The sequence below is a fragment of the Oncorhynchus keta genome, chromosome 28 (assembly GCF_023373465.1).
Source record: "Oncorhynchus keta strain PuntledgeMale-10-30-2019 chromosome 28, Oket_V2, whole genome shotgun sequence".
NCBI classification, from domain to species: Eukaryota; Metazoa; Chordata; class Actinopteri; order Salmoniformes; family Salmonidae; genus Oncorhynchus; species Oncorhynchus keta.
The window spans coordinates 39,664,559-39,674,888 of record NC_068448.1 but is presented as its reverse complement, the minus strand read 5'-3'; the positions used below and the strand labels follow the sequence as shown (position 1 = coordinate 39,674,888).

Genomic DNA, 10,330 nt, shown 5'->3' with positions numbered 1-10,330 from the left:
CCAGAGAATCTTGTTTCTCATGGTCTGAGAGTCCTTTAGGTGTCTTTTGGCAAACTCCAAGCGGGCTGTCATGTGCCTTTAACTGATGAGTGGCTTCCGTCTGACCACTCTACCATAAAGGCCTGATTGGTGGAGTGTTGTAGAGATGGTTGTCTTTCTGGAAGGTTCTTGAACTCTGGAGCTCTGTCAGTGACCATCGGGTTCTTGGTCACCTCCCTGACCAAGGCCCTTCTCTCCCTATTGCTCAGTTTGGCCAGGCCAGGCAGCCAGCTCTAGGAAGTCTTGGTGGTTCCAAACTTCTTCCATTTAAGAATGAGGGAGGCCACTGTGTTCTTGGGGACCTTCAATGCTGCAGAAATGTTTAGGTACCCTTCCCCAGATCTGTACCTCGATACAATCCTGTCTCGGAGCTCTACGGACAAATCCTTTGGCCTAATGGCTTGGTTTTTGCACTGACATGCACTGTCAACTGTGGGACTTTATATAGACAGGTCCAATGAATTGAATTTACCACAGGTGGACTCCAATCAAGTTGTAGAAACGTCTCAAAGATGATCAATGGAAACAGGATGCACCTGAGCTCAATTTCGAGTTTCATAGCAGAGTGTCTGAATACTTATGTAAACAAGGTATTTCCGTTTTTTAAATTTTTTAATGTGCAAACAGTTCTAAAAAAACAAATTTCTCTTTGTCATTATGGGGTATTGTGTGTAGACTGGTGAGGGCAGCTGTTTCTGTTGTCAGAAGAGTATCAGCGACTGTGTTAACTGCTCCATCTAGTGGCACATTTGAGGGGCAAGCAAGCAGCACCCTAAATACATATCCTATACCTACCCAGTGTTGCAAAAAGACGATTCACTGTTCACATTTCATACAATCGTATTTTATTTCATATAGAGACAGAGAAATATCTGAAACTAAATAGGAGTCTGCGCAATGGTCACAGTACAAAGAGAAACACATCATTAGTGGAAATCTGAGGAACCTGTCTGGTGCAAGGAAAATCTGTGAAAACCAAGCTTCGAGGCACCTTCCCCAACAAATGAAACAGAACGGCATCAGAACCAATCATTGGGCCACCTTCACCAACAAATGAAACAGAACGGCATCAGAACCAATCCTTGGGCCACCTTCCCCAACAAATGAAACAGAACGGCATCAGAACCAATCCTTGGGCCACCTTCACCAACAAATGAAACAGAACGGCATCAGAACCAATCCTTGGGCCACCTTCACCAACAAATGAAACAGAACGGCATCAGAACCAATCCTTGGGCCACCTTCACCAACAAATTAAACAGAACTGCATCAGAACCAATCCTTGGGCCACCTTCACCAACAAATGAAACAGAACGGCATCAGAACCAATCCTTGGGCCACCTTCACCAACAAATGAAACAGAACGGCATCAGAACCAATCCTTGGGCCACCTTCACCAACAAATTAAACAGAACGGCATCAGAACCAATCCTTGGGCCACCTTCACCAACAAATAAAACAGAACGGCATCAGAACCAATCCTTGGGCCACCTTCACCAACAAATTAAACAGAATGGCATCAGAACCAATCCTTGGGCCACCTTCACCAACAAATTAAACAGAACTGCATCAGAACCAATCCTTGGGCCACCTTCACCAACAAATGAAACAGAACGGCATCAGAACCAATCCTTGGGCCACCTTCACCAACAAATTAAACAGAATGGCATCAGAACCAATCCTTGGGCCACCTTCACCAACAAATTAAACAGAACTGCATCAGAACCAATCCTTGGGCCACCTTCACCAACAAATGAAACAGAACGGCATCAGAACCAATCCTTGGGCCACCTTCACCAACAAATTAAACAGAACGGCATCAGAACCAATCCTTGGGCCACCTTCACCAACAAATTAAACAGAACGGCATCAGAACCAATCCTTGGGCCACCTTCACCAACAAATTAAACAGAACGGCATCAGAACCAATCCTTGGGCCACCTTCACCAACAAATGAAACAGAACTGCATCAGAACCAATCCTTGGGCCACCTTCACCGACAAATGAAACAGAACGGCATCAGAACCAATCCTTGGGCCACCTTCACCAACAAATTAAACAGAACTGCATCAGAACCAATCCTTGGGCCACCTTCACCGACAAATTAAACAGAACGGCATCAGAACCAATCCTTGGGCCACCTTCCACAACAAATTAAACAGAACGGCATCAGAACCAATCCTTGGGCCACCTTCACCAACAAATGAAACAGAACTGCATCAGAACCAATCCTTGGGCCACCTTCACCAACAAATTAAACAGAACGGCATCAGAACCAATCCTTGGGCCACCTTCACCAACAAATGAAACAGAACTGCATCAGAACCAATCCTTGGGCCACCTTCATCAACAAATTAAACAGAACGGCATCAGAACCAATCCTTGGGCCACCTTCACCAACAAATTAAACAGAACTGCATCAGAACCAATCCTTGGGCCACCTTCACCAACAAATTAAACAGAACTGCATCAGAACCAATCCTTGGGCCACCTTCACCGACAAATTAAACAGAACGGCATCAGAACCAATCCTTGGGCCACCTTCCCCAACAAATTAAACAGAACGGCATCAGAAACAATCCTTGGGCCACCTTCACCAACAAATGAAACAGAACTGCATCAGAACCAATCCTTGGGCCACCTTCACCAACACGTTAAACAGAACGGCATCAGAACCAATCCTTGGGCCACCTTCACCAACAAATGAAACAGAACTGCATCAGAACCAATCCTTGGGCCACCTTCACCAACAAATTAAACGGAACTGCATACGCATTGGCATCCTTCACCACACCTTAACATTTCAAACCTCATAAATAAGTTATTTGATTTAAAGACTCAAGAGTGCAGATCTTATCTTAACCAACATTCAGAGACGTGACACAGATAGTGGGAAAAAATGAGAAACTAGAAAGAAACAAAGAGCAAGAGATTTCGACAAGATGTTCCCAGTGGCTGTATTGTTCTGTCAGTGTCACAAGCTGCTGAACATTGTCAGGCCAAAACCATTCAGAAATGACAGGAAACCACTGTGTACAACATCTAGTCTTCTAGCTCTCCCTGTTACACACTCATTCGGGTAAAAAGAAACTAAATAAAACTGGCTGGCCAGAAAAACTAAAGATTCTGACAGAACACAAATCAACAGTATGAACAAAAAGGAGGATAGACCCACACACCTTCAATCTATTATGGCCATGGTTCCCCTTCGAGTAATCCAACTCTGACTTCAGAGCAAAAATAAACAATAAACAACCACATCATCATCATCCACAGAGCAACTTGTCCAATTATCAGGTGCCCCATAAATGTTGGAAACATTTGAAAACAGAAGATAAAATAGTAAAATAGCCTGGGGGGTAAATCGAGACCTCCAGTTGTTGCCAAATATATTGACACCCTTCTAAAATAAGTTGAAATAGTAAAAAAAAAAAAATGGTCTCCACACATTATTGGATTTTCCACATTGCAGAACCAGTTTTATTTTTGCAAACTTAAGTTTACAATTTTAATTTAGAAAATAAAGACAAATGACATTAACAAAATTATTGGCACCCAGGAGCTAGTACTCAGTCAAGAAATTCCAACAAATGCTTCCTGTAGCCATCAATAAGCTTTATGTACCTTTTTCTCCTGGCAATTTGGCCCACTCTTCAGCAACAAACTGCTCTTATTCTTCAATGTTTGAGGAGTGTCCTGTCTCGCCATAGATGGATCGTCACAGATGTGATTCAGATCTGGACCCTTCACTGACTATTAGAACAGTCCAGGGTGCTTTTTATGCGTGTTTGTGGTTGTTGTCCTACTGGAAGATCCACAACCTTTGACAAAGACACCTGGTTGAACATTGCACTCCAAAGCACCTTGATAATCTGCAGATTTCCTGATGTCCTGCACACGTTCAAGGCCCGCACTGCCAGAGGCAGCAAAGCAACCCTACATCATTATCAAACCTCCCCCATGGTTGATTGTAGGGAGGGTGTTATTTCCTTTGAATGCCTAATTTGGTTGTTAGTAAACATAGGAAGACCCTACTGCTGGAGACAAAAAAAAGCCTGTTTGGACTTCTCAAAAACCCACCTAAACAAGCCTAAATCCTATGGAGAAGGTTCTGTGAACCAATGAATCAAAATCGGAACTCTTTGGCAATACAGATCTGGGTTTACTGACAAATGATTTATTATTTCAATGAAATAACACCCTCCCTATAATCAAAGATGGGGGAGGTTTGGTAATGCTGTGGGGTTGCTTGAAATTAGCAGATTATCAGGCGTTTTGGAGTCCAGTGTTCAACCCAGTGTTCAACCCAGTGTCCAAAAAATGTGTCTCCACTGAAGGCTGTGGGTCTTCCAGCAGGACAACAACCCCACACACACACACATCAAAAAGCATCCAGGAATGGTTAAGAGATGCTGGACTGTTCTGAAGTGGCCAGCAAAGTCACATCAAAAACGTATTGGCGAGATCTGAAAACCGCAGTTGGTGGATGGCCCCCCTGAATTATTGAAGAATTATAGAAGTATGCTGCTGAAAAGTGGGCCAAATTGTCAGCAGAAAGGTGCAGCAAGCTCATTGATGAAGCGTTTATATGCAGTTATCTTGGCCAAAGGTTGCCAATTATTTTGTCCATGTCATTGGTCTTTACTTTCTAAATTAAAATGATAAATAAGCTAAATTGGTTCTGCAATGTCGAAAATCCAGTGTGTGGTTACAGTTTGTTTGTTTTTAATTTCAATTTATTTTCGAAGTAATAGGGAATTATTTAAGAAAAGTGCAAGTGTGTCAATATATATTTGGCCATAACTGTCTTTCAGTCTTTCAGTGATGGAGAAGAGAGAAAAGATGTCAAAGACATTGAAGACTAAACACCAATCAGCACAAAAGGATGACCTAGAAAACCATTGAGAATCTGCATCCGTCTGCTGAAAGCTTGCTCTGGTACAATAGCAACACACAGCAACAGATGGAGAGTTTGCCAAGAGTCTCTGCTCTGGTCGTGGCGTCTCAGACACAAGGTCTGGGAGTCAGACGAGAGCAGCAGGTGTGGAGCAGGTGTCTCGGGTCAAAAGAGCTGTAATTAAAAAAAAAAAAAAACATTTTGTACAACCATTCAATAGTTTATTCAGGAGAGACGTGACAAACCAGGGAGAGTCCAATGTGTTTGTACATTGCATTCATGTTTCAATGGACATATGCGGGTGGGGCCAGGAGAACAATCTGTGTACAACTTCGGCGAGTCAGAGCGAAAAACTGATAAGCCTGACAATGTGTCAAAAACTGCTACAGCTAGTGTGTGTGTGTGGGGGGGGGGTGTAGTCACTGTAGTGTGTGAGCTATACTAAGTTTTGAATAGCAGTGTGTATCAGTGTGTCTGTTATGAGCTGGAGGGAGCGTCCTCAAAGCTGATGATGCTGGACTCCTGTCCCGTGGTGTTCTGGGAACCATTAGACCCCCCTACTGGCGAGGTTCTCTCATGTCCAGAGAGCAGCGGGGTGTCGGCCCGAACCTCGTCCTCATCGTCGTCCTCTTCGTCATCCATGCTCGGCCAGGCCGACTGGTCCTCCACCTTCTTCAGTCGCTCGTTCAGGGCCTTCAGCGCCAACTGCCTGTAAGACGATCAGACAGAGTCCGTTTTTAAAACAAACCGTGTCTGCCCATTACCAAGCAAGGCTGAGCAAATGTTTGCATTACATCATGGCATAGCAGGTGTCTCAGAGTCCCTTTCAAACAGCCACTGATCCTCTCCAGGTGCAGAGCGAGGTGATATGTAGGCCTAACTGCCATCTATGTAACTGAGGACAAATAGTGTATGCGTGACAGCTTGCAAGTGTGTCAGCCACATAATGAAGGTAAACAAATATTGGGCTGTGTGCTTGAGTGTGTGTGTGTGTGTTTATTTGGGCCTCTACAGCACTCACCTCCTCCTCTCTGTGTCCTGGGGATCCACCCCCGGCAGACTGATGGTGATGGAGGAAGGTGCCCCGACGTCATAGCGTTTCACCATCTTCCTGCACACCTTGATCTTCACCAGGGCTGCGTGCACCAGGCCAGCCAGCAGCCCCACCACTGGCTGCACCACTTCAGGGAAGAAGGAGGCAAAGGCAAAGTGGTCTGACATGTCCCCACGGCCCCGGCTGTGCCTCTGGTAGAAGCGCAGGTAGACCCAACCTGCCAGGGCGCCAAAGCTGTAGGCCGCCAGTGGTGCGGCATTCTCCAGCAGGCCAGAGAGGCGTAGCAGGGCCAGGCAGAGGAGGACCAGCGCCGGGGACGCTTTGAGCCTCACCTGTGGAACCCGCAGCACAGTCGTGTCCCCCATGGTCTGCTTGAGGGCCACCAACACCCCCCCGAGGAAAGCTGGTGCCCCATGGACTCGCACAGCAAACAAGTAGTCCAGGTCAAAGGTGGCGACGTACGTGAGCAAATAGGAGAGGCCCGCCAGGAGGCCTGCAGAGATGTTGACCACGGCAAAAAAGATTAGCAGCTCCAAGGCGCCCCACAGAGGCTCCAACAGCCGGCCACAGGCCATGACAGTCCCAACATTGGCCACCAATCCCCACACATGCTGCTCCACCACAGCATGGGTCACCAGGGTCCAGATCCAGAAGTTAGGGGGGAAGAGGTAGCCAGGCGTCACACCCAGGGCGTATGGAGTGTCAACTGCCCACGAGAGCAGATACAGAAGTAGCACTATGGCACTTATGGACTTCACCACAACGCTGGTGTTGGTTAATGCACCCAAGAAGTGCTGTCGTGCAACTGGCAGATAGCGATTCATTGTGTCGTTTGTCAGTATCGCGCAAGGGCCGATCAGTAAGTTTGTATGACCTGCAGCTGCTCACGTGTTGGCCGTTAATCAGCAGTGCCAAGAAGAACAAACGTAATCTGCTGATACAGACAACATCCAATCTCGACAGTGATGCTTCATAGGGGAAAGAATCTGACTGATCAATGCTAATGGGTGGTTTAAATTAACCTTTAATGGTATTGCTGTTCAAAAACACTTGATGGGGAAACTTTTCTACCTCGCTATAACCCTTTATAGTTGCCGAACTGAACTGACCTTACTAGTGTGATTAGATATTAAGAATAGGTAACTGGGCTAATTTACTAAGCTAGCATATGTAGCAACCTGTGAATTACTCTCAACTGACACCAAACGGTGTCATACTCGAAGCTTACATACATCACAAATATTAAATAGTTACTGTACTTTAGAAATCATACCAAGAACTTCAACCAGCTAGCTAGCTGGCTAAGTTAATACTTCAGCATTAGCTGGCTGGCTAGCAAGCGCTGGAATAAGTAGCTAATAAGCTAAGTTAGTTAGCTTGTTATTGCTAAGTTGCTATTAAATGGCTAGGGAAAGAAGTCTGACAGTTTGTTACGATGTTTTATATCCACCATTCGAATTCATAAGACAACCAGTCAACATTTGATGAAAGGGTTTGAGTAGTATGACTCCAAAAACGACAACAATTAGCACCAGCGCCTCACTTGTTTTCCTCGGCCCAGGATTCACCGCTAGCTAGCCACAGTAGCTCGAGTTTTTCCTGTAACGTTAGTTAGCAGTAGCTACAGGCCTTCAAAACAATGTTGTCGAGGTGATCAAAGATCGGAGATTCACGCGAAATCCATGACGTCTTCACAATGTCAGAGAGCCTATTCGGTTACGTCAACGGTATTCCGATATAAAATCACAGATTTCTGACAATCCAGCACTTCACACACACTGACCAAAAAACGGAGTCTTGGGCTCACTGCCACCAACACACAAAGCGTCAAGTCACGCCAACGTGGTGGACTGGAGCACTATGGGAAACAGTTGTTATTATTTTTTTTTTACTTCTTCATTATGGAGGGCCGCAAATAAATATTATAGGTGCATGCCACCACCTACTGTATTGACTCTGCATCAGCCTACTATCATGTAGTATGAATTCATTACACTATGTGAAAAAATTGCCATACCTCACCACTATTCCACTACTTTGGCCCCATTTGATCCTGCACCAGGCAAGCAGCCTAAGAGGATGGGACACTATCGTTTAAATCACCTTGTAACTCTTCTACAGTAAAATCTCGTACACCCAAGTACTTCTCTACAGCTGCCACCACAACATCTATCCTCTGTGATTTTCATTCCATTCCTCTGGTACAGTTGATCACCATGGCTATGAATGCCCCCCCCAAAAAAAAAAAACCTACTGAAGCACATGCTATTCCTACCACTCTACTGATTTCAGAGGGGTTGGGTTAAATGCGTAAGTAACATTTCAGTTGAATACATTTAGTTGGACAACTGACTAGGTATCCCCCTTTCCCTTTCCTTTTGGTCCAGGATCCCTCATCCTGGACCCACCTTCCTCTACTATTCTCTTCCCTGCCTCAGCATACTACACCTTCTGTACTACTCTGATGCTGGCAACCTCAAACTGCCTTTCTCTCACCGGACACCTCTGATCTCCAGCACCATGTGGGTACCCCTACAGTTAAACATAACGTTTTCCAAAGATACTACACATTCCTGTCTCAAGTCATCATGCACACTTCTCACATCTAGGATTCTCCCTCCTACACACTGATGCTACATGACCATAAGCTTGACACCTATAAAACACCATAATGGGTTTGGGACAAAAGCTCTCACGGGATAACTGACCAATCCTAACTTGACTTTAGACTCTGCATCAAAACCCAATAGTACAGACAGGGGCGGCAGGGTAGCCTAGTGGTTAGAGCGTTGGACTAGTAACCGCAAGTTCAAACCCCCGAGCTGACAAGGTACAACAAATCTGTCGTTCTGCCCTTGAACAGGCAGTTAACCCACTGTTCCTAGGCCGTCATTGAAAATAAGAATTTGTTCTTAACTGACTTGCCTGGTTAAATAAAGATAAAATAAAAATAAAATAAAACCGTGTCTTCTCTGTTTCACCACGCTCTTCACCCGGTCTGCAAAGCAAAAAACATTGGGCGTGGGAATCTTCAACTTCAGTTGACCCTGCTCAACACTTAACGCCTCTCCAATCAAATCAAAACACAGGTATTGTCCTCAGGCGTGTGGTGCGGAGCGCACGCTCCCTCTGAATGGCAGAAACGCAAAAAAACGACACGATTCCACTTCAAGTCACTTTCACGACCCAACATTCCCCAACCAATCTGACGCCATATATGGATCAGCCAGAAGGCAAGGATCCATTCTCTCCAAAAATCTCACTCCCACTGGGTAAATATCATATTTATCACCATCTGAATGAGGCTCAAACTCAGCGGTCTTGAACCGCATCTACAGCCACAGTTAATTAACCCTCACTCTCACCATGTTCAACTTCCTCCTACAGCACTCGATATTTACTCTTAATGTGTTCCACTTTCTTCTCCCCCCCTGCCCGTCTTCTTACCGACCTCTATGGGTTCCCCTGACTCCATCTCCATGTCTGACAACCATTCCGGTGTACCCGTCAACTTGTTCCACTCGCCAGATACCCGTTCACCCTCATTTCGCTCCACATGGTAGGGCAGCCTATAGATGGGTTCGCTGACAAACAGAAGTCTGTGAGATGCTGTGATTTTGGATGGCCAGACAGTTACCGACAATGACAAGAAACTGCCCTGTGGGGAATCGTGACTCGTTGCAGCTCGTTTAATCTGGTTGTTGATACCATGTCTTGATTTGAGGTGTTTTGACTGACCTCATGTCAATGCTAATATGGTTCAAATGCAGTAGCTAGCTAACCAACAGCTGTAATTATGTGTTTGAGAGACTAGTGTTCATTGTGCAAATGTATGCATTTTCAATTAACATTGGAAGCAAAATAGTTTAAATGTTACCAACCCTGTTTGTTTTGCACCATAGTTTGTTGCTAAACAACCAACCCGTTTATGGGTCATGGATAGCTTTTTTACTTGGATTATGATCTAGGCTGCTCTTCAGAGACTAGATTTATTTCAAATTCAGCACAATGTTGTGTCACCCCCACCCCCACCACACAGCAGTCAAGGGATGCTCCAGTCTCGGTGCCTGCCTGTCAGCCTCCAGCTCTTTATGCATAGCCTAATTCCCAACATTTATTTGCTTTGAGGATTCTCTTGCAATCGGTTTATTTTTTTTTGTGATAAAATAATACGGATTGGCCTGTGTGTTTACATCATCTCTGGTCCATCTCTCCGCCCACCTGGAATACTAACTCAAATATCATCATGATGCTATTTTTTGCCAGAGATCTTATTACATTTTAGGGATTCTATATGGAATTCTATAGCTTTTTCCTGGACTGGCTACAAATGGAGTGTC

At 45.1% G+C, this 10,330-nt stretch overlaps 1 protein-coding gene across 50 annotated transcripts; it reads right to left on the bottom strand.

Moving 5' to 3' along the window:
* Positions 1-861: 861 nt before the first annotated feature.
* On the bottom strand, positions 862-9,361 carry tmem115 (transmembrane protein 115). 50 transcript variants are annotated; one of them, XM_052483012.1, is made up of 8 exons: positions 5,958-9,361; positions 2,781-5,645; positions 2,481-2,730; positions 2,281-2,330; positions 2,031-2,080; positions 1,731-1,980; positions 1,131-1,680; positions 862-1,030 (listed from the first exon to the last, which is right to left on the bottom strand). In XM_052483012.1, exons 1-2 carry the CDS (start codon positions 6,812-6,814, stop codon positions 5,414-5,416), a joined length of 1,089 nt encoding a protein of 362 aa, XP_052338972.1. In that variant the 5' UTR covers positions 6,815-9,361; the 3' UTR covers positions 862-1,030; positions 1,131-1,680; positions 1,731-1,980; positions 2,031-2,080; positions 2,281-2,330; positions 2,481-2,730; positions 2,781-5,413. The 50 variants fall into 50 exon arrangements, with proteins under 50 accessions (XP_052338972.1, XP_052338977.1, XP_052338984.1 ...); XM_052483017.1 differs by having other exon boundaries at positions 1,731-1,930; XM_052483024.1 differs by having other exon boundaries at positions 1,731-1,880.
* Between the last annotated feature and the right edge of the window lie 969 nt (positions 9,362-10,330).

Coding starts and splice junctions, on each gene's coding strand:
- tmem115 (XM_052483040.1), bottom strand. CDS start 6,814: ATGAATCGCTATCTGCCAGTTGCACGACAGCACTTCTTGGGTGCATTA. Junction 5,646..5,957: donor CAGGACACAGAGAGGAGGAG/GTGAGTGCTGTA, acceptor ATCGTCTTACAG/GCAGTTGGCGCTGAAGGCCC.